The sequence below is a fragment of the Halteromyces radiatus genome, assembly GCF_025201355.1.
Source record: "Halteromyces radiatus strain CBS 162.75 chromosome Unknown BX664scaffold_2, whole genome shotgun sequence".
In the NCBI taxonomy this organism is placed as follows: Eukaryota; Fungi; Mucoromycota; class Mucoromycetes; order Mucorales; family Cunninghamellaceae; genus Halteromyces; species Halteromyces radiatus.
The window spans coordinates 988,416-1,015,322 of record NW_026251688.1 but is presented as its reverse complement, the minus strand read 5'-3'; the positions used below and the strand labels follow the sequence as shown (position 1 = coordinate 1,015,322).

Sequence of the window (26,907 nt, the reverse complement as noted above, 5' to 3'; positions counted from 1 at the left end):
ATCCTTCCAAAACGATATGAACACTAGTTCTCAAGATCTTGTGGAACAACAATTTCCTGCCGTAGCAGCTCTTGATAATGAACAAAAAGCAGGTAATATAATATATAAATAAAGATTTCTTAATAAACTAACTTTGTATTATTCTAACTTTTTCTATTTTAATAGACTTGGCTTATCATTTACTTCAATCCATTCCTATACCTGATATGAACAATGTATTACGACGACTTACTTCAAATACTTTATCACGAAATTATTTAGAGGTAAAATATACATATATATATATATATAAAGGGTTACTTATGGTTTATTCTTTAGACTTTGCCACAAGAATTAGTCATTAATATTCTATGTTACTTGAACGTTACTTCTCTACTTGAATTATCTTTGGCCTCACGGAATTGGTATACCTTGTGTCAAGATTCAGTTATTTGGCGATATTTATTTGAAGCTCAAGGTTGGAAATACGATGCTATAGGGATGGAGCGTTATCTTTCAAAGGAATCTTCAACTCATTATACCATACCAAGCAAACAGCTAGTATCTTCTTCACCTCACTCAATACAATCCACGCCTATCGTACGTTCTTCAACTCCTCTTTATCAACGTCGTATCATCACCACTACAAATTCCCAGTCAGGTGATCCTCCTATTACTATTACACCTGTTTCACCTATTGTAGTATCATCCACATCAGCACTCTCACCAACCTCTATCTCAATTTCTTCTTCGAAACCAACATACTCTATACTTAAACCTTTCCATGGTTCCTCAACAAAACCAAGGAAACCAATTCTATCTCAAAAGGTGGCCTCAAATAGGACACTTGTTGCCATTGCTCCACATCCTGGTCATCAACATTTACTTCCTCATTATGATGTCAAGACTCATACTAGATTTATTGATTGGAAATCTCTTTACCGATATAGGCATAAAATTGCAGCTGCTTGGCGATTGGGAAGATATCGACCTTATCGTTTTAGAAGTGATCCTGCCAGTTTACGAAGACAACAACTAGAAGAAAATGAAGAGGCTATTATTGATAGTGGGAATACAAATGATCCAGAAATATCCATGTCAACAACGATATCCTCATCATTATCATCATCCACATTACCTCCATCTACTCAAATATTAGCATCTGTTTCGGAAGGATCAGCATCTGATTCATCAGCTTTACAATCACAACAACAACAACAACAACATAGTGAATTACAATATACCAACACAATGGGATCAGAATCATCCGATCAACGAAGACAGCAACAGCAACTCAGGGATCAGCATCAAGACGCAGTGTATAGTCTAGCATTGGATGCAACACGTCACACTATATTTAGTGCCAGTCGGGATCAAACTTTAAAAGAATGGAATTTTGATCATGCAGTGGCCACTTTACAACATACTTATACGGATCTTCATAAGGGTAGCATTCTTTGCCTCGATGTAGATGATCATTATATTGTCAGTGGCAGCAAGGATAGAACTATTGTTCAAACGGACCGGTGGCGTCGACAAAAATTACGTGTCCTTCATGGTCATCAAGATAGCGTATTGAATGTAGTATTGGACAAGGATTGGATTTATAGTGCTTCCAAAGATCGAACCATCAATATCTGGTCATCTTCTACCGGTGATTTATTACGGACCTTACATGGACATAGAGAAGCTGTTAATGCTATCAAATCTCATCAAAATAGAATCGTATCAGCATCTGGTGATCGAACAATCAAATTATGGCATAGGGTAAAAAAAAAAAAAAAAAAAAAAAAAAAGAGTTGTATGGGAAATTGATATGTATCTATTTATTTTATAGGATACAGGAGAATGTCTGCAAACGTTTTTGGGACATGAACGTGCAATATCATGTTTAGATTTTGATGGAACATATATAGTTAGCGGCTCTAATGATAAAAGTATCATTATCTGGGACATCACTGGAAAAATGGTTCGAAAATTCTATGCTCATACTGGTTTGGTGCGCACTTTACAATTACAACAACCACAAGATGATAACTATGTTGATCATCCTCCTTTACCATCGCAAGCTGTTAATATAACTGGACAACAAGAAGAGGCAACAATACCACCAACATCAAGGATTATTGTTAGTGCTGGATACAATGATAATGTCAACGTATGGGATTTTGAAACTGGTCGATTATTACATACTTTTCCAAGGTATTATCAAGGAAGGTAAGTTTTTTTTTTTTTTTTTTAAAAAAAAAAAAAAAAAGTGATATCATAGATTCCTTACTCATTCTTTCTTCTTTTGGTATCCATCATATATAGAATCATTAACCTTCGTTTTGACAATATGAAGATAGTGTTAGGATTAGATAGTGGTGATATAGTAGTTTATGATTTTGCTTTTGGTTTGGATTCTAGATTTCTTCTTTAAAGCAAATAATAATAAACAAAAAAAAAAAAGTAGCCATCATTCTTCTTTTTTCTTCGATATTGTCTTGATGTTGATGCTGATGATCCTTTTTATCGTCATGGGCTTTTTTTCTTTTTTTTTTTTTTTCTTTTTTTTTTTTTTTTTTTTTTTTTTACTATCCCAATTCATATCAACAAAACTATTTTTTTTTATCCAATTATTATCATCTTTATAAAACAAAACAAATCATTCGGTCACTCTTAAGGAACTCAATCATCCTAAGTTTTTATTTTATATGTTTTTTTTTTCTTTTTGATCATCATCAAATGTGATCACAATACACCAAACTATTCCCATTTTTGAATGTTACTCTCCACACGTTGATAGTTACAAATTTTTGTTAAATGAATTTGGATAACACATTTTTGTTAAATGAATTTGGATAACAAATTTTTGTTAAATGAACTTGGATAACAAATTTTTGTTAAATGAATTTGGATATTTGTGTGACCTTTGTATCTTATTTGCATGGTGATCATAATATTCAAATTTATTTTTACAAAACTTTGTAACTAACCAATATATCTCTACAAAAACTCATTACAACTCATAATTACGTTAAGATAATTCTAAATACTACATACAAAAAAAAAAAAAAAAAAGTGATGTAAAAGAAAAAAAAAGTGATGTAAAAGAAAAAAAAAAGTGATGTAAAAGAAAAAAAAAGTGATGTAAAAGAAAAAAAAAAAAGTGATGTAAAAGAAAAAAAAAAAAGTGATGTAAAAGAAAAAAAAAAGTGATGTAAAAGAAAAAAAAAAAAGTGATGTAAAAGAAAAAAAAAAAAGTGATGTAAAAGAAAAAAAAAAAGGTGATGTAAAAGAAAAAAAAAAGGTGATGTAAAAGAAAAAAAAAAAAAAAAAAAAAAGGAAAGAGAAAAAAAAGCATTATTTTATCCGAACAAACAACCCTACTTAACCTTATTGTGGATTATTCATTTTGATTGGCTCAGTCCTCTTTTTTTTGAAGTCAGACCAAGAACTTCTCCTACCTTCCAAATTTGGAATTGCTCTTTTATTTTTACTACTTTACTTTTCTTTTTTATTTTATCTCTTTTCTTATACGTGTACTTGCGTAATCAAATACTGATGCTCACTATTTAACTTATTATCTTTCAATCATCCGAATTACTTTTTTTTTATTTTGACCCTAACAACAAAAAAAATCACTTAATAATCGCATATGATTGGCCAGAATTTGATCACCGAATCAAGCCAAATTGTAGCAAAAAAGATACTGAGATGAGACTACCAGGGGTCGAACCTGGAATCTCCTGATTCGTAGTCAGACGCCTTGTCCAATTGGGCCATAGTCCCTCAGTTGCGCGTTAGACTGATTTTTACTATATATTTCTAATCGTAAATTTCGAATTCCGACACCATTTATGGCTGTTCGTGTCACCAATCCATTCCATTTTGGTCTTAATGCCCTCTCAAACCAACGCGCATTTTTATTTTTCCTCTTTTTCGTGTTCCTCTCTTTATTTTTCTTTTTTTTTTTTTTTTTTTTTTTCTCTACCTTAGACTCCACTCCTTTTAGTTTGTTCTCCATGGGTCAATTATATGACATGTTACCAACACTCTTCGACTTTCATCATGTACACAAAGACATAGGTAAATGCAAACAAGAGAAAAATAAATAGTGTATATTGAATAATAATAACTAATCAATGTCTATCATTCTTTTCTTTTCTTTTCTTTTTTTTTTTTTTTTTCAAGAACCCTTTCAAGATGTATGGTGAAAAGGTGAAGAATGTTTAATTTCATGTTGTTACTTTTTCCGTGTGATGTCTCTTGTCTTCTTCTGATTTTCTATGTGCTCCACTTACTCTTTTTTTTTTTTTTTTTTTTTTTTTTTTTTTTTTTTTTTGCTTGACCTCTCCAACATTAGTGTGATCTTTTTCTTTCTCTTTTTTTTATAGAATACAACTGGTGACAATACGACGGGAATCAACGACTATAGATGAAGATGCGTTTGGATCAACCGAATGGAAGATACTCAACAGGATCATCTGACTAGAATGCATCAAGGTCGACAAGATAGATGGACAACACTATTAATTGACTGTACAATGGATTCAATTGGATGGATATGTGGCAGTTTTTAAATGGACAAGATTACGAAAATGTCTCTTTGATAGTCTTATTTGGTTTGAGTAGCTTCTCTCTCACTCACTCTCTCTCTTTCTGTGTGTGTGTTCTGGTACCCATCATGATGATTATTTTATTGATAGGTAGCATTATTTTTTTTTTTTTATGATAGTTAATATTTTTTTTTTTTGATAATAGTTAGCATTATTTATAGGTATTATTCTTCGTTAATAAAAATAAAAATGATGGCCATACTCTCATTATCACTATTCTATTTGTCATTAATGTCGGTTCCAATGCTCTCAACAGTAACTAATCATTTAAGCATCACTTTCCAACCATCATTGCCATCTTCACGTCAAGTTAAAAATATCTTCTATCTAACTCAATGACTACTTTTTTTTTTATCAACTTACAAATAAATAAATAAAAGAAAAAGAAATGGGAGTAATATTATCATCTTTCACGATAATCAATAAAATCAATCTTCGATATACATGATCATCATTCGTAACCAAACAAATCTCTAATTTTGAAAGAAAATGAAGCTTGAGTGGAGTATCAGAGTGTTTATTAAAATCAAAATACAAAAAAAAAAAAAAAAAAAAAAAAAAAAAAAGGGTATATGATAATCTAAAAAGAGAAGGGGAACGATGATAAAGTGAATAAAACTATGATTCTAATGATAAAACCACCCAAGAAGTAGCGCAACCAGCTCCTAACATAGTCACCTTGTTCGATGGAAGAGAAATGATGATCGGTGTTGTCACGTCAGCCTGATCTGTTGTACAATTGCCATGTTCATTCCAGCCCCACGCCATTAATTCACCAGTATCCAATATTGCTAGTGTATGTTCTGATCCTGATGTTGCTGTTACTACGTGTTGTAATTCATCCTGTAATTGCCCATGGTCGTTTCTTCCCCACATCCATAGTTTATTGCTTTCCTTGATGAATACTGCACTATGATGCCATCCTGCTGTCAAGTGTCTTGATTGTGTCAGAGTTAGTCCATCCATGAACAGATCATTACAAGGTACTACCGAATAGATACACGTATCTTGCGTATTGGATGTCACTTGTCCATACTTGTTTGAGCCACATCCATATACCTTGCCAGTTGTTTTGCCTAGAAATAGTGTATGAAGATGTCCACATGCTATGCTAGCCACAGATTCAGGAATATCACTGATTAAGGTAGGAGCATAAATATTTGTTGCCTTTTTTTTTTCCATTTTGTGTTGAAGTCAATCCGAGAGATCCATGTTTATTCCAACCCCATCCATAGACCTTGCCATTACGATCCAGAGCTATACAATGTCGCCAGCCACATGCCACAGAGTCAATATTTATCAAGAGATCAGGTGCAATGGGAAGCAGATCAGTCCTATCCTTTTGCTTATCTACCAAACCTAATTCACCAAACTGTGTGCTACCTATACCATAGACGTTTCCCTTGACGTCCACGAGAATAGTAAATGCCCAACCACAAGCTATATCATGCCATTGATGTTCAGAATACAATTCTCTATAAATAGTCCAATCATGGTCGGATGGTTTGTTTTCTGTCACTACTGTTTCTGATGATAAAGTTTCCTTTTGCCATTCTCTTTCTTGACGAGATCCAAGTTGTGAAGAACCTGCCATGAAAAGTCGTCCTGATGTAGTTAGTACCGCTGAATGATTGCCTCCACCAACTATCTTTCGGATAGTTTCATTATTAGGTATGCCAATACATGCTTGAGGTGAATTCACATCTTCCTTGTGACCTAATCCTAGTTGTCCACTTCCATTGGAACCAAAGGCAAATAATCTTGTCATATAGTCAAAAAAAAAAAAGTGAAAGAGAGAGACAAGTTCAAAAAAAAAGAAAGAAGTGAAGAAAAAAAAATTGGCGAAATGCCCTGACTGGCGGGTATTTAAGTACACAAAAAAAAAAAGAAAGAAAAAGAAAAAAAAAAAAATATGCCACTCTTTTCTTTCTTTTAATTTTTTTTTTTATACTTTTTTTTTTCGACCTGATGAATGATCAGGTTTTTACTCCTGACACCTATTTAAAAAAACCCTTTGTTGCAGCCAAACGTGTGAACATTACTGATTATGAACAAGAAGACGAACTATTGAAACTTATTCAAGAACATTGTGTCAAACTTGGACTACCGTTGGTGATCAGTAAACTTGATTGTCAAGCAGGATGGAATAAGAATGTATTTAGTATGGAATACGCTTCTCAACTTTATGAAAATTCAGGTACGTTGTGATATATTTAGTTGTCTATCCAACAGGTATACTTATATATATATATATATATATCCTTTTTTTTTTTTTGGCCATTTAGGTACTCAAATTGGATATGATGATTGGCTACCTACGCCTACTGACACTTCACCATATTTCTCAGATTATTCTTCTTCCAATGAGCTAGCCAGATCATCTACCTCTTCTGATGATCTATCATTGTTATCGCCAGAAATATCACCATCTTCTCCAATTCTATCAAATTTATCGCAATACCCTGAAATCGATGACGATGATGAAATTATTCTTATAAAAAAGCGCCACCTGTCCGACGAATCATCATCACCTCCATCAGCCAACTACAACCTGAGAAGTACAAATAGAGTAGATAAATTGTACAATGGTGATCGAACTGCGTGGAACAGCATGGTATCATCAGCCTTTTATCCTTTGTCATCAGCAAAAACAATAACAACATCAAGTATAAGTCGTCGAAAAAAAGCAAAATTATCCAAGAAAACAGCATCATTCGACCCCCAGCACTTGACAAAACAACTACATAATTCTCGTATATCTGTCATTGACAAAAATGTATCTCCATCTGTTCAGTCCACAATCAAGCGTTCAACTGCACATATCACTAGAAGCAAGCAACAAAGAACCGTTGAAGATGTTGATCTTAAATTACGAACGAATCCATTTTCGGTAGCTTATGATCAATACAAAAGGATGAAAAATAGCGACAATGGTAATGATCAACCTGTATCAACTAAAAACGACATTGATGTTTCAAACACGTACGCTAAAGATTTGGATTGTCCACAGGAATATGCAAAACAACTCCAGCATATCTTACCACGATCTTTATTGCCATTAGGGAATGATGATTTGATTCGAAATTTACCACCGTCGTTACGTGCTATTAATTTGATGTGTTACTTTGGAGGCGATGGAACAGGAACACCACTTCATCAAGACATCTCTGGTGCGATTGGACACAATATTATGTTATTTGGTGAAGAGTCAGCATATGCTCAATGGTTAGTGACTAGTAAGGATGATACGAATCATCTACGACAGGCATGTCGGTCTGCATGGAAAGGTCGAGAAAAGTGTTCTTTTGTGGAAAGTGAACAAACATGTATATCCCTGGATGTGTTGGCAAAACGCAATGTTAAGACCCATGTTATTCTTCAACAACCTGGTGATCTTGTGATTATACCAAGTTTATGTTTTCACCAAGTGACAAATATCGGTCTCTCCTTCAAAGTGGCCTGGAATCGGATTACACCTCACTCTTTACTGAACAGTTTCAAGATTCAATTACCTTTATACCGATTGTAAGTGACATGTTGAAAATAAAGCAAGTATTAACTAATTCTTCTCCTTTTTTTTTTTTTTTTTTTTAGTATTGGTCGACCTGAGTTATATAGATGTAAAGCTACTATCTACTTTGCTCTAAAGCAGATCGCCGTCGATATACCAAAACTATCATCAACAATGCAGCAACAACAATCATTCCTTGAAAAATGTCGCATCTTACTTCATCTATTCGCGAATGATGTAATACTGCCTGAACTGATCGAGCCTTTTCCTTTTGACGACGATGCAGAGGATGCCATTCTTCAAGACAAACAACTGAAAGCAAGAGATATTGGATTCAACAGGACATGCGACTTTTGTTGTGGTGACATCTTTCATCGTTATTATTCTTGTACAGATTGTCAGCTAGATTTATGTCTATCGTGTTATGTATCAGGACGTTCATGTGCTCATCCCAATGCATTTCGAATGCATGAACCTTATTCTCATGGCATTGACAACACTGATCCATTCCATTTGCGAAACGGTAGTATGATGCAATATATTCAGCTTTATTATGATATCTTGGACAAGTTACATATGGCTTTTGGATCCTGTTCTATTATACCTGAATATTCATCATTGTAAGTATCACCAACTAAAAAAAAAAAAAAAAAAAAAAATCTTAAAGTGATTCATATGATTCTCTTTTTTATATTAACTTGTTATAGTGATATTCGTGGTGATCAGTATTCTTTGGCAACAACTTGTCGTAGAATCGAAATATATCGAAGAAATAATGGAGTAAGTGAATGCGTATAGATAACTCTTTCTGTTTATTATTTTGTCTAATGAATTTAATTATATGTATATCTGTTTAGTTTCTGTCCAATTATCTCTATTGTGGTCGTTGTGATACTAAATTTGATATGCAATCTATATGTTATACGTATCAATGGGAAATCAAGACAATCTTTTGTCGTCGGCCATGTTATTTATGTATGAACAATTCCCTCAACAGTTCAATATATACTTGTCCAAGTTGCCCATCGACGTGTTTAGGATGTGGCTTCTCTCGTCCACCACCTCCTGATACCTTTTTAGATTTGGTTTACTTTGATGATATAAATCGTACACTTTGGGGTGGATTCCTTGATGGTGACTTGTTTCAATCTATGTGTTGGCCTGATTACTATATCTCGGTAAGCAATTAAAAAAAAAAAAAAAAAAGAAAAGAAAACAGAAAAACTTACATCATCTTTCTTTTATTTCAAAAAAAAAAAGTTGAAATCAAATATGGGGCAATATTTATCAGATGTAGCAGACTCGAAAAGTATTCAATATCAATTTCCAGAAGACTTTCGACGATTGGCAGCTAGTAAACTTATTCAACGTATATCAGAAAAAGGTTGGCAGTTATGGGGTACAAATAATGATCAAATATCCATGGTGAATATCATTCAAGAAATGTCGCAAGCATGGACTGACTATTATAGAAATAAAGCTGATACATCCACCTTTATATTGGAAACTGGAAAACTTTATTCATATACTTTACCACAAGACTATAAGGATTACTTTACGACTATGGATATAAAATTGAAAATCCCTGGCATACAATTATTACCAAGAAAAAAAGGAAGACCTCGTGGATGGATAAAAGGTAAAAGAAGAAGAAGGAGTAAAAAGTATATAGGAACTGATTTATTTCAAATTGAATATAGCATGAATGATACAAGATTTTAGTTGGTATCCCTCTTCATTATCCTAATTTGGAAATTTGTTTTGGTCGCACCACTTTCCTCGCTAATGTAAATTCTTTTTTTATTATTTCTCTCTTTTTTTTTTTTTTATTTCTTTTCTTCCAAACATAAACGAAATAAAATAAAACCCATTCCATTTTATATACCATTTATTTTTATATTAGTCGTTTATATTCGTCATTCAACCAATCTTATTGACTCTCTCATTTAGTTTTAATAAACAACATTATGCGGTCTCTTTTTACCAGTGCCACCTATGAAGAACCAATGATTCTGGATAGTTCCTTTACCCGGAAGTACTGTGGTATCATGTCTCTACGTGCAGGTTGTGCTCTCTCTTGTATTACATGGGTCGTAAGTTTTACTTTTTTTTTTGAAGGAAAATCAAGATACTCATTTATATATATATATATTTGTGTGATGATTAGGCTGTTGGGTTCTATGGAGGTATATTAGCCTTTCAATTCAAAAGTCGTAAGTCCTTTTTTTTTTTTTTTTTTTTTTTTAAAAAAAAAAAAGAAAATGTAAAATATGGATCTAATATTGTTTCTTTATCTATAAAAGCGATCTTTTCATACATAGATTCAGGTGCATTGATAGCTCAAGGGGTGATTTGTCTCTTATTAGTGTTAGCAGGAGCAGCAGGACTGGCGGGACTGTATGCAGAATCGATGTATATTCTGAATAGGGCACACAAAGCAGCATGGTTTGCCGTATTTGCATTTTTGATTGATTTCTTTGTCAGTATTGTCTTGTTTGGGATTCAACAAAATGACAATGCTAATTGGTGTTATGAACAATCCGTTAATCATGTGGATGAACAAGTCACTACTTCCAATAATACGACTCTTGGTTTTACACCTCCTACTATCGATGATTTTTATAACTGCAACAAATTATGGCAAGATGAATTGAAATTCGCCATTGCCCTTTATATTATCTTTTTGATCTTCTTTGTAAGTGTTATTTAATTGTATGATTTATGTATTCATTATTTTTTTTTTTTTTAAATATTAGTTATATTGGGCATGGTGTTTATGGGCTTATACTCAAAAACTTCGCGTGTTGAAGGATGCAGATTATCATACAAGTGAAGAATTTCAAATGAGACAAAATTTCCCTCCTCCTCCTATCAATCTTCCTTTTCCTCCTGGGGCTGGCCTATACAATCTTCCTCCCGGTAAACCCAATCATCAACATCATCAAGATCAACAACAAAGTTTGGCTGAATGGACAAGACAATTTATTGATCGCTTCAAGTCTTGATGGTTCTATAGATAGTTAGATGTTTACTAAAAAAAAAATGTTGTACATATATATCACATATACCTTTTTTTTTTCTTTTTAGGTGCTCTCTCTCCATGATTCTTTTATATTAACGTACAATAAAATGTTTATACTTGAATTTCTATTTTTATATATAAAAAAAAGAAGAATAAAAGATATATTCGTTCTACTAAGATTGTATGATTTGTTCATTTCTTTTTTCATTCTTTTTTTTTATATATACTTTTTGTTTTTCTTTTAAGAAAACAAAAGGTATATAAGACCATCAACAATTGAAGACCGTAAATGCAATAAATTTTTATTATCATGAATCATGTTTTGTTGTCTTGTAAGAGTGGATTCGAATTACATATATATATATATGCATGAATGGATCAAACGGTGTAAACAAAATATACACAAAAAAAAATAAGTGGTGAGCTAAAAATACAAACTATATCTATGGCATAAATAAAATAAAAAAAACAAAGATTAAAATGAAGAAGGGGAAGAGTTGGAAGTATCTTGAGTAAAGAATGAGGTTTTGTGTTCAGGTTGTTGAAGATATTCTTGGGCATTATTATTATTATTGTTGTTGTTGTTGGGAATCATTTCAGGGTACTTGTCTTGAAGTTTCTTGCCGAGTAATTTTTGAAAAGCAAAGTATTTGGCAACACATCGATCTACACATACCATTTCACCTTTGTTCAAGTCTGGTTCTCTATAATGAATTGGAATACATTTGGTTTGACAATTGTCCATAATACTAAATAATAATAACCTGTCAGTTCAAAGTTCGTGCCATAAAAGAATTTGTTTACCGATTGAATAATTCCATAAATGCATCCACTTGTTGTTCAGCAATCACCAAATTGTCAGGATTTACATATGATTGAGAGAAACTACTCCAACTACTCATAGTGATAATAAGGATAAAGAAGAGGCAATAAAAAAAAAAAAGAAGAGAAAAGGACAAAAAAAAAACACACACACAAAAAAAAAAAAACAAAGCTATTCCATACTGGAGGAGTTTCAATATCCGACATCAAATTGCATCGAAGGTGTGGCTTTCTGCTTTATACATCATCAAGAGATTTTTAATTTAAAAACGATTCTTTATTATTTACAAGTCGAGTTTATAAAGAAAAAGATAATAATAATAATAATAATAATAATAATAATAATAAAGATACAAAAACGGCAAAAGAATGTAAGGTGAGGAGGAGTGAGAACGCTCAGCGTAAGAGATGATCAAGACTAAGACTAAAGGAAAAGGGGAAGTGAAATAAAATACAAAAAAAAAGGAAAGTATATTATAAAGATGAACTACAATAGTAAAAATAAAATCAAAATAAAATAAAATAAACGATAAATAAAATATATAAATATGAGTTTTGTTCGTGTATATATATATATATATATATATATCAAGTTGCTATGCTATGTAAGGTATCCAATCTGTATCTGATAATTGATCAAAGTGAGCCCAAATCCGTTGAATTTCTTCCTTTTCATGTCGATCATCATCATCATCATTGTTGCCATCCGAATCATACAAGACATCGTCCGAACCTTCCGATAAACCACTAAATGTACTTTTGACACTACTACGCCTTCGTCGTTTTCTAGATTTGATAGCTGGTTGTTCTACAAGTCGTTGATAACAAGGATGTTGTTCGACTAAATTAGCATAATATTGTTGTAAGATCACTCCAGTGGAAGCTAATCGCCAATCAATCAAAGTCAAGAACTCCAATTCTAAAGCATTCAATTCTTGAGTAGAAATGCCACCGATGCGAGCATAATGAGAGTTGGTACAATAAGAATCCGAAAGAGCTTTGGAGGATAAAGTAACGGCAGTGATCAAGAATCGATGGACGGTCAATGAAGAGATGGTGAATTGTGGATGTCGTTCACAAACACGATCAATGTATATTAGAATAATCAATAAACATGATTTTTCTACTGAGGTGAACTTGATGATCCGGCGTAAATAATCGGATAGTGAGATATTCGGAGGTATTCTAGAGTGGAACCTGGTGAGATTACTGGGTGTCAAAGGGATCAAGTCATTATGTGATATAAGTCGTCCTAACATATCAGCTATATATATAGCAATTAAAAAAAAAAGAAATGAGTATCATTTGTTGACGGATATTTTTTTAATGAATATTTACATATCATATGAGACAGATAATTGATATCCACAGCATAAAAATATTCAGGTACTTGTATTAGAGTAAAAGGTGATGATTGTTCATCAGAGTCTATTGTTGATGTCGCCATAGCATTGAGAAAAAGTCGTGATGTATAAAGGTGTCTAACAAGTCCATGTAAAACAAAATAAGATTGTAAACGGATAAAGGAACAAGAAAAGAGGATATTTATCTAATTGACCTATCCACTTTGTATTTCCAACCAAATAATAATAATAATAATAACAATGTAAAAAGAAAAGAAAAGGAAAAAAAAGGAAAAAAAAAAAAAAAAAACAACAACAATTTGAATAATATTTTTTTTTGAAGCGGCACTTTTTTTTTTTTTTTTTTTTTTTTTTTGGTTTTTCAAATATCCACCCCACCTCACATGTCCCTTCACATTTTTGATGCCATTCACAAATCCCCCCCCACTTGTGTCATGTTCTTTTATACATAAAATAAAAATCATTTATTTTTTTTTTCTTTTATTATTGAAATATTAACAACAAGAACAACAAAAGAATCGAAATAAAGAGTCTTTATAATTTGATTGGTGTTCATCATCATGATCTAAATGTAATTAAAAAAATAAAAAAATTCTCGGTAAGATCCCCTTTTTGCCTGAATTTTTTATTTATTTATTTACCTTGATCTTGCGTTGTAGTGATTGGTTGTTGAGCTGGATAAAAGAGATTATCATGAATCAATGGTATAGGTTGTTCTTCATCAAGAGAATTGGCTGTATCTTCCAAATTGTTGTATGTTTCAACACCATTCACCAATATTCGTTTTCTACCTCCATGATCTTCAACTATTTTTGTTCCCTAATAATAATAATAATAATCAATCATCCTCTTTTTTTTTTTCTTTTCCTTTTCTTTACATTTTGATCGTGAATAGTGGTGATGGTAGTCTTTTTGCCGTTGATAATGGTAGTAGTCACAGATGTAGAATAACCACCAAAAGCAATGTCATCATCAAGGTATGTTGGAACTATATTATCAAAAAAAAAAAAAAAGAATTAAAAAACTAGGATTTAAATGATTGTTCCTTACTGAATTCATGAAAAGGATCCTTTTGATGGAAGAATTGTTCAAAGATATCCATGGGATCCCGGAATAAAAAGTCCGCATAAATATGATTGGCCGCTGTCGCATTTGAGAAAGGATAACCAGAAGAAGGCATAGATGATTGTTTTTGATAGTCATAATTCTTCCGTTGTTCAGCTAAAAGAACCAAAAAAAAAAAAAAAAAAAGAAGTTCGAGTTTTTTTCTTTAATAAAATAATAATATCTTACGATCAGATAATATTTCATAGGCATGACTGATGTTTTGAAACTAATTCATAGTAAAAAAAAATTAAGTATAATAAAATCTAGCATTCTTCTCTTTTATCATACCTTTTGTTGGGCATCCGGATCTTTGTTCTTGTCAGGATGATATTTTAATGCTAATTTACGATAAGCTTTCTTGATCTCTTCTTCTGTTGCATTTTCAGAAAGATCAAGTACTTCATAGTAATCCATTTAAAAGAAAAGCAACAAGAAGAAGAAAAAAAAATAAAAAAAAAAGTAAATAAAAAAAAAGAAACGGATCATTTCTATTTGCTTTGTTTCTTAAATGGGAATTCGGTCATTGAAACATCCAAGAATGAATTGCACAATAAAAAAAAAAAGGGAAAAATAGGGAAACGCATACATGCAGTGTAGTCCTATTCATTGTCGTACCGTCATTCATTAAAGAAATGTATATATAAACATGTATAGAGTCCTCTTCCTTTTTGGTACATCCTCCTAAGAAAACCCCATTTGTATGCAATCAATACATAAAAAAAGTCATTTTGATAATAAGAATAATAATAATAATAATAATAAAAGAAGTCGGTTTTATTCAATAAAATAGTTTTTGAAATAAATAAGTATATAGTTGTATAAAAGAAGAGAAGGAAAGGAGAGCTATGGTCATTACATGTGTAATGGTAAACGGAGAACACTATCTATATAAGAGGGTATGATATAAGTATTCAATTTTTATATATTCAATCATTTTTCTTTTTTTTTTTTTCTTTACCTCTATAATGAGCTGTATACAAAAAACAAGTAATGGTATCGACTTCCTTGACGGTTTGGTTGGCAAAATGACGAGACACAGCACCTACCAGATCCTCTTTATTAGTTTTGGATTTGATCTTGATTTTATGAACACGAGCATATTTCCTAAGTACTGAGATATCGAATGTATTAAAGTCAATCTGATTCAAAAAAAAAAGATGAGTATATTATATTATTCATACTTTTTTTTTTGTTTTACAGTTTGAAATTCTTTGCCAACATTGCCTTCACCAGTCCTTCGTCGTTTATCTCGTTCATTGCCTGTTTGAGAAGTGGTAGGGATAGTGTTCAATGTATTATTATGGTTGTTGTTGGTTGTTTTCAGTTTGGAACCCATAGTTTGTAAGGATATATATATATAAATAAAAGTAGAATGAATTGAGAAAAAGGGAAAAAAAAAAAGAATGAAAAAAAAAGGGAAGGGGAGATAAAAAAAAAAAAAAAAGTTTGCCCAGCGGGCTTTTTTTTTTTTTTTTCTTCTTTTGTGGTTTTTCACTTTTTTCTTCTCACCATGAAACGGAAACGATATATTACTTGTAAAAACACAACCAAAGAAGAGACATCGCAACAACCAAGTTGTCCCATTTGCTTACAAACCTATACCAATCGTACGTTTGTACGAGATTGTTTTCATTCGTTTTGTTTTGTCTGTATCCGTCAATGGATCAATATCACCCCAGATTGTCCTCTATGCAAACGACCGATCCGAGCTCTGATCTATAATATTGTAGAAGAAGCAAATACCTATCAAGAATATCGACTGGCAGACAAGAAACCAAATACCACGAAACATCATCCTCCCTCAACAAGTACTCGACAAGAACTACGACCTTGGTTAGAAAGACGACGAGCGCTTTATCGACAACTTTGGCCTGTTATTACCTATCCTCCTGCTTTACCACGTTTTGCCTCTTTTACCATTCTTCAACCTGAACATATGCCAAAGGTATTTCTTAAAAAAAAATAAAAAATAATGGGCATCCACTTATATATATATATTTTTAGATCATACCATTTCTTCAATCTGAATTACAAGCTTTGTTGGGTTCAGCTTATGATACCTTTATAGAAACACATATCCAAACCATTCTTTTGATACCCTATCATCGTAGAAAATCCAATGTGGAAATGACAATGTATGATGATGCTGTGATTCAACCCTTAACAGAATGGCTGGCGGAAACTGACCAAGTGACTCGAAGATGGATGGATGAACTATTGGCATATTTAAAATCTGGTCTTAGCTATATGCATTTTATCAACACTGCTCAATACAATTCATCTGAAGACAATTCCACTCCACCGCATTGAAACAAAAGCAAGGTTTATATTATCTTTTATATATATATGGGACGAACTGAATGAACGACCATTTTGCATTGATAGGTGAACTTTATCTAGAATTCAGGATTTTGTAGTCACTTTGGATGATATATTGGGTAGTCATAGAATAGTTTTTTATTTTTTTTTTTATTTTTTTTTATTTGTTGGATATGAATAAAGAAAATATAATTATTATTATTATGGAATGATTTTTTTTTATTGGTGATACAAAATAAATGCGTGTCAGTGACATCGTACTTCATCATAGGTAGGTAATCTGGATAAAGTGATGGGAGGATCATCATAAGGAAGGATGGATGATGAACTACGATTATTACTACTACTACTACTGGAGGGAGGAGGGAAGGATAAACGACGATCTTGAGACTCCGTTCCACGTTGTTGCTGTATATCATGAACCATTGAACAAGATAATCGATGATGTTGATGTCGTCGATAGTGAAAAGAGGAGGATTGTTGTTGTTCTTGATGTTGATGTTGATCTTGTTGTTGATGATGGCGCCGCAAAAGCATGACCATGAGCGTGGGATCATAAGGAAATGAGTGACCATCATATGCTTGTTCATAGGAAGGCAGCAGATCGGATGCCTTGACTTGGATAGTGACAGGCACCACGGCACGTAATTCTGACAGATGACCACCCGGGTTTTCAATGGATAAAACAAACTTGAGTTTGTGCCGTACACGAACCTGATCGCTTTGTGTGTCGCATTGAATCTCTTCTACAGTATCAGGCACAGGGATCGTCAGTTGGATACATAATGGTGAAGTATGATTGTCATTGATTAAATTGTTGCGGGTATAATAAAGAATCTTGCCGTGAGATCGTGATCGTCCTCCAAACCATCCATTGACAGGTTTACATGTTGCATATTCCTTGAACGTACAAGTGATTTGTCGAATCAAAAGTCCTTGCATAAGAGGTGTCAGTCGAATAGCTACTCGAATCGTATCTCCATGATGATAGAGTTTGGTAGGAAGTGAGATATCGTAGTCCACTTTATTTGTCCATTGATTCATTACAGAGATGGGTTCTACTAATGGTGCGATCGTGTATCGTTGTCGAGTCAAATGAATAATGCGATGACAGGCATAGTTGGGTAAAACGTGTGGTCGTTGAATAGTTGCTTTGAGTTGGTATTGTACATTGTAGAATTGAGCTACTTTGACGGATTCAGGAAGATGACCGGCTAAAGGTAATTCGAATTCGTATGAATGAGTGCCTGCTTGTAGTGAATATGTTTTGGTATATTGTGGTGCTAGAAAGATCCATTGGTGACTAACTACTGTTCGTTCGTCTTGAAAAAATCGTTCGTGACCATGTCCAAGAGCTATAAAAAAAAAAAAAAAAAAAAGATTAGTTTGTTCTTGCAGCGGAGATTGGTGAAATAAGGAGAAATGGCGTGAGAAGGAAGATAAATACTTACGTTGTGTCCAACTTGTACGAATACTACCAGTAAATCGTAATAAAATGGATTTGATTTTGGTAGATTGTTTAAGGTGCAGATGCAGTACACCACGCAAAACACAACCTAAAGATTCATTGGCTGTACCATGCATGATCAAATGGTCATTTTCTAAATCAATATTGACCAAAGTACTGGACAATCCCATCGAAACTAAAGAATACAAAAAAAAAAAAAAAAAAAAGGAGAAAAGAAAAAAAAAATCAAACATGAGCCGCCGCCATCACACTAAAAAAAGTGGATCTTTTTTTTTTCGGCGCATGGTTCTACCGTTTGCCAACTGAAAAAAGAAAATAAAAACTTCTCACGTGTTGAATAATAAACATACAAAAAATATATAAACTGTTGATTCTTTTTATTTATGTTTCCATAGATCACAAAATAATAAACGACAACAACAATATATATTACTACCAATACTCATTTAACATTATGTTGTTACTAGCGTTGAATATAGTTTATTAAAAAGTTAAGGAAAATATATACTAAAAAAAAAAGAAAAAAGAGTTGCGTGTGAAATAAAGTAATCATGTGGATCATTTCAAGTCAAAACAAAATCAATGACTTTTGTGATCCTTGTACAAAAAAAGTAATCACGGGTTACACAATACCCCACTTTTATTTCCAATACAATATGGTCATAAGACATAAAAAAAAAAAAAAAAGAAACTATACTAATAGAATCCATCTTCATTTTTCAACCAAGGATCTTCCATAACTTGATCTATCGTTGGTCTTTTACTAATATCCTTATCCAATAATCTACATAATATATCCACAGGTCCAAAAGTTTTTTCTAAAAAACAAATAAATCAATAAATGTGATTCACTTTATATATATATATATATATATAATTTTACCTGGGTATGGAATATAAGGTAATTGAAGATTACGTTCCATTATATCATCTACAGAATAAAATGGTGTTTCTCTATAAATCAATGTATATAATAAGATACCAAGACTCCACATATCTTGAGGAGGACCAGCATAAGTAGATCCATTCAGAATTTCAGGTGCACAATAATCCAGGGTCCCACTAAACGTATCAAATAATCTTCCTTCCCTATAATAGGCTGCACTTCCAAAATCAATCAGTTGTACAATACCACGATCATCTAAAAGTATGTTTTCATCCTTAATATCCCGATGTACAATACGTAACTTGTGTAAATGTTGAACTGCTGCTACCACTTGTTGAAAGATTCGTCGTACTTGTCCTTCCGTCATATGGTCATTCAGTTCTATATAATCAAATAGATCCATTCCATCTCCGTGTAGTCGTGTCACCGTATAATAGTTATCATCATCTTCAAAAAAAGTCACTAAAATAAAAAAAAGTTTTGATATAGTTTTCATCTATTATATATATATATATATATATATATATATATTTACCAAGTTGAGGACAATTGACATGACGACTTTGTTGTAATTTGAGTAAGATATGAACTTCCATAGGGATTGATCCATATTTTCTATCCCGGATCCATGAATCAATGATGATACGTGATTTCACAATAGCCTTGATAACAAATTCCTAATCAACAAAATAAAAAAAAAGTTAGAAATTGATAAAATAATAATAATAATAATAAAAAGAAAGGCAAGAGAGATCTCTACTTACCTTGGAGGGGTCTGATTTTAGTTGAGCCAATTTCGCAGCACCATAAGCACCTTCACCAAGAGAATCAACAATCATATAATCATCAAATTCAGGGAAAGTGATAGAAGGAAGACCTCCACAAGATACCGAATCCATATTTGGAAAACACGCTTTTTCTTTTGGAACTGAACCAAAATAATCGAATCGATTGAATACAGGCTTTGATGATTGTTGTTGTGATGATGATTTTTCTTCATGATGAAGTGTTTGTTTTTCCGTAAAGTTTAATGAATTATCCTCTAATTTCTGCACATCAGTTTGTTGTTGTTGTTGTTGAGATTTTCTTGATATAGGCACATTGTCCGTCGTTGTACAAGGGTTTGGTGTTACTTCTGAAGAATGTTCAGTTTCTGGTTGAAATGATGTCGATGGCGTTGCCCCTATAGACTTGGTTCGATTATGAGTAATCCATACACTGTAAAGAGTTTCATCATCACTTTCCACCCATCGTATTTGTAATTCCACTTCAAAATGATTTCCATCACGATGTACAGCAATCAACCTTGATTGTTCTTCCTTTGTAAGTCGTACATTGTTTGTTGCGAGTAATTGGACTTTGGGTAACATTGTCAAACATTCATCATGCGTCACCATACGATCCTGACGAAGTTGATTGTATTGCACAAGTAAAGTCACCAACGTCATAAATTGAGGAAGGAGTTCATCAACATGCATTGTTTCCACATCATCCTTGGTTTTGTATCCAAATAAATACTTGGCAGGTACCGGATTCATACTTTGTATCTTTCCATTTTGATGAATAGTGATCAGTCCAGAGATGGTTGGTAAAGATGTAATCTGTAGTTCGTCCCCTTGTAATTGTACCATGGAAGGAAAATATCGTCCATCTTTTGACCGACTGGCATAAAAGTGGTTGTCATTGATTAAATCACGTGTAACGTTTGATTCGATATTAAGAGATGGAAGGATTTTGTTGATAGATTGTCCAATCACTTCACTTCTATGATATCCGTATAGGTCTTGAATGGTAGTCAAAGAAGTATCTTGAATCATACCCTAAAAAAAAAACAATGATTAAGAAGAAGAAGAAAAAAAGGAGAAAAAGAAAAAAAATCATTAATCATTTTTTTTTTTGGTAACTAAAAATACGTAAACTAGTTCATCCCTTTTTTCCCCTATTCTTACCTTTGAGTCAATGGCTACTGTCAAACGACTTTCAAAAAGTTCTTCAAAAACCCAAAGATAAATAAATTGACCTTGATCTTGATTCCATTTTTCCTTTAACCATAATGATGCTGCCGATTTTTGCCCTTTATTTTTGATGATAGATATCTTTCATATAAAAGACATGAGTAAAATTGATATAATGATTTAAGGGGAATATATTCTTTGAAAGACTTACAATGACTCCACACATCAAGACCATCCCACTTTTTGAATCCAAGGAGAGTTGTTGTCGTTGAAATAGGATTGAATCCCGTTGAAGGTCCTTTTTCCGTTCACGTAGTAAATTTGCCATTGTTCGTTGAGAATGTATATCAAATTTATCAAAAATCGGTCGACCAATGTATGATTTATCAATTCCCAAACAAAGACAAGCAATATCATTGAAGAGTAATATCTTTCCATCTGGATCAGTTGTCAAAATTGCTTGTTGCTGAGGTAAAAATCGAGTAGGTGTATGCAATGCCCTAAGGTATCGCGATGCACAACATATACCATGGTGATGCATTGATGATAAACTATTGGATCGCGTTCCTATATGATTATCCATAGGTGGTTTGGTGAGCCATGATGGTACAAGAGATTCATCTATATTCTGTTCGTGTAATGATGTTGATAGTTGAGATAATGGATGTACTATTGATTTTGATCGAAATTGCTGTTGTTGAGATGTTGAAATATCTAGTTCTTCATCTTCAGGGATTGGTAGTTCATTCATACGTGTATCTTCCCATAAAAGAGGGGATGTAGGTAATGATGAATAAAGAGTACTGATGTTTGTTGATAAAGACCTTGATGATTTTCTTGCTTTATTTTTTGATTGTTGTCGAGTCATAAATTCATATCGTGATCGTTGTTTATCCATAACGCCCATATCAGGTTGTGAAAATCGCCGTCCAGAATTATCAAGACTAGTTCTTATCCGTCGTACACATTCCAAACTACTTTCATAACTTCTTCTTCGCATCCATGATGATAATCTTGCCATATTTAGATTCGTACTAGTAAAACTGTAACCATAATTGGATTCCTCACAAAATTTAGCAATATCTTGTTCGTCTGGTGGTGGTGTTATGCCAACATCTGTCACACTGTTTTCACGATATCTAACATGACCTATCATACATTGGGTATCACTAATAGAATTAAAAAAAGAAAAGAGTTAAAAATATATAATATAAATTAACTCTTGATATAACTTACTCGTTGTTGTTTTCATTATTGTCTTCTAAATAGAAAACGTTTGAGTTCGTGAAATAGTTTTTATTATTATTATTATTGTTATTATTTAACTTACCTAAATGAGATAATCCAGTTGTTTTCATATAAAACAATTCAATGTAAGGGATAATAATAATAATAATAATAATAATAATAAATATAAATTATAAAACCTTAGTTATACACACATTTCAAAACATATAAAAAAAAAAGAGAGAGAGAGAGAGAAAAGAGCAAATAAGACCTTTTTTTTTTTCAAAATCAGAATCGGTATTCAAATATGGTTTACAATTTCTTTCATGCATACATTTTTATTCACGAGAGAGTTAACGACTATAGAAGAATAATAAAATAAACTCTTCTATAGTCTTTTTCTTACTAACAACATCTACTACAGAAAAAGAAACTTGCAATGGAATTTATAATATTTCTACATAAATTCAATACACCAGATATAATCGATCGACAAAATCCTAATAAATCAAAGTTAGAAAAAAAAAATATTATATCTTTTTTCTTTTTTTTTTTTTTTTTTTTTTTTTTTTTACCGAAAACACTTGCTATGATTGTCTCTACAAAAGTAATAACAGAATGGATCAATCCACTAATACAAGATATTACGTTCCCCATAAATAAAAAAAAAGTTGGATAAATCAAAAATAAAAAAAAAATAAAAAAACCAAATCATTCTTTCTTTTATATCCTAAGGATTTGTGCTTTATTGGGTAAGTTCCAAAAATAAAAAGATCAAGTGAGTAAACATAACTACAACTATAATATATATATATATTGGGGAAATATCATATCTTTATTTGACGATACAAAAAAAAAAATATAAAAGAACCATCTTATTATTTTCTTCTTGTTCTTGATGATGATTGTAATAAAAGTAAGCCTGCTTCCTTTTCCATATTTCTTCCTTGTCGTAGTTTCTTCCGTCTATCAGTCAGTTGAGTAGTCATGCAACCTAATAGTTCCTCTATCCTTGTTTGGTATTGATCTTGCTTTTTTCGTACCAGAGTTTCATCGGTGACGAAAATAGTGGGATACCGTAATCTAGATAATACATCAAGATAAACAAAAGCACAATTCCTCTTTTCTTTTTTTTTTTTATTATTTTTTTATTTTTTTTTTTTTACTTAAACCAGTTATACCAATCCATGATATGATATTGATTTACTAATGATGACAAGATTTCTGATTCGATTGACGATGGAGTAGATCCCAGGATATCATCCAATTCACAGGGTTTCTTTAGCACAACTAGTTCACCAAACTTTTGCAATGTTTTCTTGCTTGATGCCAAAGTCACATCCACAGGCGAATTCATAAAAAACCATTGATCATCGAATGACAACTGATATAGTTCCAACCACTTTATAATCATCTATTTTAGAAAGAGGAATGAATATCTAAAAGTGGATGATCATATGTCCTCTTACCATCTGATTCTTCCAGCTGGACATGCTAAAATCCCCATCAACATCTGCCAATATTTCAAACACATCCTATTAATTATTTTGTTAAGAAAAAAAGAATAGGATCAGTATAAAGAAAGGTGAGTACATATTCAAAAAAAAAAGGAGTTGATTTTTATATTACCATTTTGCTTGACATTGAGATTCGACTTGGCATGCTTTGACAAAAAGATTTCAAAATATCTTTGGTTGGCAATACTGCGAATGGCTAAAAGCAAAAGTTCGACAGTGAGATACATTTTTTCTTTCTTAAAAAAATTTGATTATTTACCTCTTTTGGAATGACTGAAGAAGATAAAGACATCAAAGCTTGCCCAATAAAAGGTAGATCACATCTATCCTGTCTATAATTCATGTCAGTAAATACAGAACTAACAAAAGCTAAAACATTACTTACACTGTGATTCCTTGACTTGGCCTGATGGTACCTATAATACGTCGTAATTTGCTTGTCGGCATAAATGTTGTCTGATTATGCTGATGTTTCTTCATTGCTGATTTGATCAAAAGTCGTTTGACCTGTCTATAGAAAAAAAAAAAAAAAAAGAATATGTTTTATCCAAATCAGTAACCGCATTTTATTTTTCTTTCTTTTCCACTTACACTTGATATGGTAGAGACACTGTATCAGTCATAAGCAACACTTTGGAAGGTGGAATAGTGTCATTGAAGATTTCAATTTGGCGCATTTGAATAGCTATGATTGAAGTATATATAAATTGGATGAATAAGAGTATTTCTTCAAGTGATTTCAAAGCATTTTACCTTCTGGAAGTTGAGGGTATAAAATGACACATTCAAGTCCATGATCATGTTCTAGTCGATCCTTAATATCCACTAATGAGTTCTTTGTTGATACCACGACGCAATCTCCATGTTGTATATCCTGTAATGCTATTGAGAAGACTCCACCACGTTCACCACCAATAATATCCCTAGATTTATCTTGTCGATGATCCATCACTGTGCACTTTTCACCACGTTGTTTGCAAATGTTTTCAAGAGCAGAGATAAATCCATTGTTGTAAGCAGTATTGATGCTATTGCCGATATTAGTTCTGATGTGTATGGTAGATGCAGGTGTATTTAGCCATGCTTTTGTCCATCTCCAATCTCTTTGATGAGAGTGCCCGTCAGTATCCAATACGAGAGTTTGTGGTGTCGGATGCTGTTGTAGTATATCATCTAAGTGTATAAGATCCACTTGTATAATGTCGCGTGAAGTTGATTTTGGTATTGATTTGTTTCCACAGTAGATGGTCAAAGAAGTCGTTGTCGTTCCAGTTTCATTGTATTTGGGTAGTTGAGAAGGCAAATCATCATAGATATGAATAAATATATTTCTATATAAAGACAGGATATTAGTGATCTTATTATTATGATTATTATTATTGTTGTTGTTGTTGTTGTGATTACCTTTCGATAGCCCGAGTATGTGGGAACCATGTAATAGACGAAAATTGGCAAATTGATTTCAAGTCTTGTACTGAAGCAGGTAAAAAAGGTAGAGTATGATCATAAAAGGCAGCCAAAAATCTACGGTCGATCATTTCGGTTAGTTCTATATTGAGACAAAATAAAGAAGGCTCAGTTAATTGCAATCAATTATATTACTTCACTTATCTAACAGCTAGTTCACATGGATATATACCTTTCATTGATATATTTGTATAGTCACAATTGGCAAGCAAAGCAGAAGGAATACATGAGGCGATCTGACCCCTTGATCCAGCTTTGACAAAATCATTAGCGAGTTCACTGAATTGGTTTGCATCCATATCAAAGAGGCTTGTCGCTATGTATCTTGCTTTGGAAGTATGAACCCAAGTTTTCCATCGAGACTGTATTACTGCAAATATCCATAGAGAATGAAGAGTCAAAAATGGTACGTAAATTCTTTTTTTTTTAAAAAAAAAAAATCCTTCTTACCTGATTGAGCCCACTTTTTGGTATGTCTTGGTTCCATGATGGCTTTCAAATCTGGTCGATCCTTTTTCAACCTATGCAGAAGTGATGGTGAACGTACATTGGCAGTAGTAGAGTAATGTTGGCGTATAATAGCATAGTGTTGTATAGTACACCTGAACATATAAAATTATTACATAAAAAAAGAAGAAAAGGAACTTTAACGAAAAATACATGATTGATATCACAACAAAAAATTTCAGGATCCGACATTCTTTATGCTTTTGGCATATGGAGGCTTTGCATACAATATTGAAATCCTTATTTATTCGTTGTTTACTATGCATCATCATCAACCATCAGCAACACGCACATAGTGTCTTACCTCCATATCATTATATTAGATTCCTTACATGATCTATCTTTTTTTGTTATTTATTCGTATCAATCAATAAGATAGATAAATAACAATTCCTATTTGTTTTCCTATATATCTAGAGTGTGAGTAAGTTTATTGAATTTGTTTTTGTATATACGAAAAAAAAAGGCTATACTATTTGGATGAATTCTATCTAGAGTATACAACAGTGAAGGGATGGAAGAGAAGTAGGCTACAGTGCGTGGTATCAAGTATTTATATCCTTATTTCAAGCGGTCGAGAATATATATTAAAAAAAAAAAAAGGAATCATGGTCATTCTGTGTGTGAGTGTTGTCTAATGTTGAGTTCGAGCGGATGCCTTGAGTTCCTGACTACCAGCATTGTTCGCATTGGCTATAAAACATTGTCGAAAACGTTGCATTTCCTCTTTGCATAATCGCCAGTCTCGTTTATCGTAGAAACATAACTGCAAATCTTCATTTTCTTGAGCACATCCTGTTTTTTCAATACGAGCATTGTAAGGATCATCGTCCATGTCTTCTTGTTGTTGTTGAAGAGGTACTTCTGACGAAGCTTGAGACATGTTGTGGATATAATGAATAGAATAATGTCAAACAACAAAAAAAAAAAGAAAAAAAAAAAAGAAAAGGAAGAAAAGAAATTAGAAACAGACCAAAAAAAAAAAAAGACGCATGCCAATAACCAGGGTTGGAAGACCGCCAACATTGAACCAGTGGTGCGTTCATCCCTGTCTCTGGTTTTGCTCATCATCTTTTCATTTATTCATCTGAGCTTTTTTTTTTTCTTTTGGTATTTTCGTTGATTTCTCTTTTGGCTTTTCATCAAAAAATTCGA

General features: G+C 32.5%; 14 protein-coding genes and 1 non-coding gene across 15 annotated transcripts; 4 read left to right on the top strand and 11 right to left on the bottom strand.

Annotated features, from left to right (window-relative positions):
• Positions 1 to 1,230: 1,230 nt before the first annotated feature.
• Positions 1,231 to 2,200, top strand: BX664DRAFT_258247 (WD40-repeat-containing domain protein; the record flags this gene model as incomplete). The annotated part of the gene is made up of 2 exons (XM_051540543.1): positions 1,231 to 1,746; positions 1,817 to 2,200. 2 exons carry the CDS (start codon positions 1,231 to 1,233, stop codon positions 2,198 to 2,200), a joined length of 900 nt encoding a protein of 299 aa, XP_051402769.1.
• A 1,479-nt stretch (positions 2,201 to 3,679) lies between these two features.
• Positions 3,680 to 3,753, bottom strand: BX664DRAFT_t20. The gene has a single exon. It is a non-coding gene; the product is annotated as a tRNA-Arg (tRNA).
• A 1,393-nt stretch (positions 3,754 to 5,146) lies between these two features.
• BX664DRAFT_324206 (regulator of chromosome condensation 1/beta-lactamase-inhibitor protein II) lies at positions 5,147 to 6,388 on the bottom strand. Its single transcript, XM_051543796.1, has 2 exons — positions 5,818 to 6,388; positions 5,147 to 5,747 (listed from the first exon to the last, which is right to left on the bottom strand). Exons 1-2 carry the CDS (start codon positions 6,346 to 6,348, stop codon positions 5,199 to 5,201), a joined length of 1,080 nt encoding a protein of 359 aa, XP_051402768.1. The 5' UTR covers positions 6,349 to 6,388; the 3' UTR covers positions 5,147 to 5,198.
• Positions 6,389 to 7,494: 1,106 nt separating this feature from the next.
• Positions 7,495 to 8,715, top strand: BX664DRAFT_256580 (uncharacterized protein; the record flags this gene model as incomplete). Its single annotated transcript, XM_051540466.1, has 2 exons — positions 7,495 to 8,105; positions 8,175 to 8,715. 2 exons carry the CDS (start codon positions 7,495 to 7,497, stop codon positions 8,713 to 8,715), a joined length of 1,152 nt encoding a protein of 383 aa, XP_051402767.1.
• A 1,242-nt stretch (positions 8,716 to 9,957) lies between these two features.
• BX664DRAFT_324201 (uncharacterized protein) lies at positions 9,958 to 11,260 on the top strand. The gene is made up of 4 exons (XM_051543795.1): positions 9,958 to 10,184; positions 10,259 to 10,304; positions 10,395 to 10,786; positions 10,848 to 11,260. Exons 1-4 carry the CDS (start codon positions 10,059 to 10,061, stop codon positions 11,094 to 11,096), a joined length of 813 nt encoding a protein of 270 aa, XP_051402766.1. The 5' UTR covers positions 9,958 to 10,058; the 3' UTR covers positions 11,097 to 11,260.
• Positions 11,261 to 11,389: 129 nt separating this feature from the next.
• Positions 11,390 to 12,078, bottom strand: BX664DRAFT_324199 (Tim10/DDP family zinc finger-domain-containing protein). Its single transcript, XM_051543794.1, has 2 exons — positions 11,918 to 12,078; positions 11,390 to 11,862 (listed from the first exon to the last, which is right to left on the bottom strand). The coding sequence occupies exons 1-2, from the start codon at positions 12,013 to 12,015 to the stop codon at positions 11,589 to 11,591; spliced, it is 372 nt and encodes a 123-aa protein (XP_051402765.1). The 5' UTR covers positions 12,016 to 12,078; the 3' UTR covers positions 11,390 to 11,588.
• A 168-nt stretch (positions 12,079 to 12,246) lies between these two features.
• BX664DRAFT_274625 (cyclin-domain-containing protein) lies at positions 12,247 to 13,579 on the bottom strand. The gene is made up of 2 exons (XM_051541251.1): positions 13,274 to 13,579; positions 12,247 to 13,199 (listed from the first exon to the last, which is right to left on the bottom strand). The coding sequence occupies exons 1-2, from the start codon at positions 13,380 to 13,382 to the stop codon at positions 12,532 to 12,534; spliced, it is 777 nt and encodes a 258-aa protein (XP_051402764.1). The 5' UTR covers positions 13,383 to 13,579; the 3' UTR covers positions 12,247 to 12,531.
• Positions 13,580 to 13,774: 195 nt separating this feature from the next.
• On the bottom strand, positions 13,775 to 14,965 carry BX664DRAFT_324197 (DnaJ domain-containing protein). The gene is made up of 6 exons (XM_051543793.1): positions 14,695 to 14,965; positions 14,593 to 14,632; positions 14,350 to 14,520; positions 14,178 to 14,287; positions 13,941 to 14,118; positions 13,775 to 13,864 (listed from the first exon to the last, which is right to left on the bottom strand). Exons 1-6 carry the CDS (start codon positions 14,818 to 14,820, stop codon positions 13,794 to 13,796), a joined length of 696 nt encoding a protein of 231 aa, XP_051402763.1. The 5' UTR covers positions 14,821 to 14,965; the 3' UTR covers positions 13,775 to 13,793.
• Positions 14,966 to 15,145: 180 nt separating this feature from the next.
• Positions 15,146 to 15,821, bottom strand: BX664DRAFT_324194 (uncharacterized protein). The gene is made up of 3 exons (XM_051543792.1): positions 15,605 to 15,821; positions 15,365 to 15,545; positions 15,146 to 15,290 (listed from the first exon to the last, which is right to left on the bottom strand). Exons 1-3 carry the CDS (start codon positions 15,740 to 15,742, stop codon positions 15,259 to 15,261), a joined length of 351 nt encoding a protein of 116 aa, XP_051402762.1. The 5' UTR covers positions 15,743 to 15,821; the 3' UTR covers positions 15,146 to 15,258.
• A 51-nt stretch (positions 15,822 to 15,872) lies between these two features.
• On the top strand, positions 15,873 to 16,917 carry BX664DRAFT_324191 (uncharacterized protein). Its single transcript, XM_051543791.1, has 2 exons — positions 15,873 to 16,351; positions 16,411 to 16,917. The coding sequence occupies exons 1-2, from the start codon at positions 15,917 to 15,919 to the stop codon at positions 16,714 to 16,716; spliced, it is 741 nt and encodes a 246-aa protein (XP_051402761.1). The 5' UTR covers positions 15,873 to 15,916; the 3' UTR covers positions 16,717 to 16,917.
• On the bottom strand, positions 16,842 to 18,373 carry BX664DRAFT_324190 (uncharacterized protein). The gene is made up of 2 exons (XM_051543790.1): positions 18,177 to 18,373; positions 16,842 to 18,080 (listed from the first exon to the last, which is right to left on the bottom strand). Exons 1-2 carry the CDS (start codon positions 18,361 to 18,363, stop codon positions 16,972 to 16,974), a joined length of 1,296 nt encoding a protein of 431 aa, XP_051402760.1. The 5' UTR covers positions 18,364 to 18,373; the 3' UTR covers positions 16,842 to 16,971.
• Positions 18,374 to 18,604: 231 nt separating this feature from the next.
• On the bottom strand, positions 18,605 to 22,445 carry BX664DRAFT_377836 (uncharacterized protein). Its single transcript, XM_051548796.1, has 8 exons — positions 22,365 to 22,445; positions 22,271 to 22,295; positions 21,246 to 22,203; positions 21,029 to 21,175; positions 19,844 to 20,899; positions 19,615 to 19,756; positions 19,077 to 19,541; positions 18,605 to 19,011 (listed from the first exon to the last, which is right to left on the bottom strand). Exons 1-8 carry the CDS (start codon positions 22,390 to 22,392, stop codon positions 18,890 to 18,892), a joined length of 2,943 nt encoding a protein of 980 aa, XP_051402759.1. The 5' UTR covers positions 22,393 to 22,445; the 3' UTR covers positions 18,605 to 18,889.
• A 127-nt stretch (positions 22,446 to 22,572) lies between these two features.
• BX664DRAFT_324187 (uncharacterized protein) lies at positions 22,573 to 22,931 on the bottom strand. Its single transcript, XM_051543788.1, has 2 exons — positions 22,838 to 22,931; positions 22,573 to 22,762 (listed from the first exon to the last, which is right to left on the bottom strand). Exons 1-2 carry the CDS (start codon positions 22,916 to 22,918, stop codon positions 22,667 to 22,669), a joined length of 177 nt encoding a protein of 58 aa, XP_051402758.1. The 5' UTR covers positions 22,919 to 22,931; the 3' UTR covers positions 22,573 to 22,666.
• A 70-nt stretch (positions 22,932 to 23,001) lies between these two features.
• BX664DRAFT_324182 (uncharacterized protein) lies at positions 23,002 to 25,858 on the bottom strand (the record flags this gene model as incomplete). The annotated part of the gene is made up of 11 exons (XM_051543787.1): positions 23,002 to 23,344; positions 23,428 to 23,675; positions 23,731 to 23,796; positions 23,891 to 23,974; positions 24,038 to 24,110; positions 24,164 to 24,289; positions 24,370 to 24,463; positions 24,532 to 25,109; positions 25,183 to 25,327; positions 25,418 to 25,615; positions 25,696 to 25,858. The coding sequence occupies 11 exons, from the start codon at positions 25,853 to 25,855 to the stop codon at positions 23,140 to 23,142; spliced, it is 1,977 nt and encodes a 658-aa protein (XP_051402757.1). The 3' UTR covers positions 23,002 to 23,139.
• Positions 25,859 to 26,086: 228 nt separating this feature from the next.
• On the bottom strand, positions 26,087 to 26,693 carry BX664DRAFT_324180 (uncharacterized protein). Its single transcript, XM_051543786.1, has one exon. It carries the CDS (start codon positions 26,633 to 26,635, stop codon positions 26,387 to 26,389), a length of 249 nt encoding a protein of 82 aa, XP_051402756.1. The 5' UTR covers positions 26,636 to 26,693; the 3' UTR covers positions 26,087 to 26,386.
• Between the last annotated feature and the right edge of the window lie 214 nt (positions 26,694 to 26,907).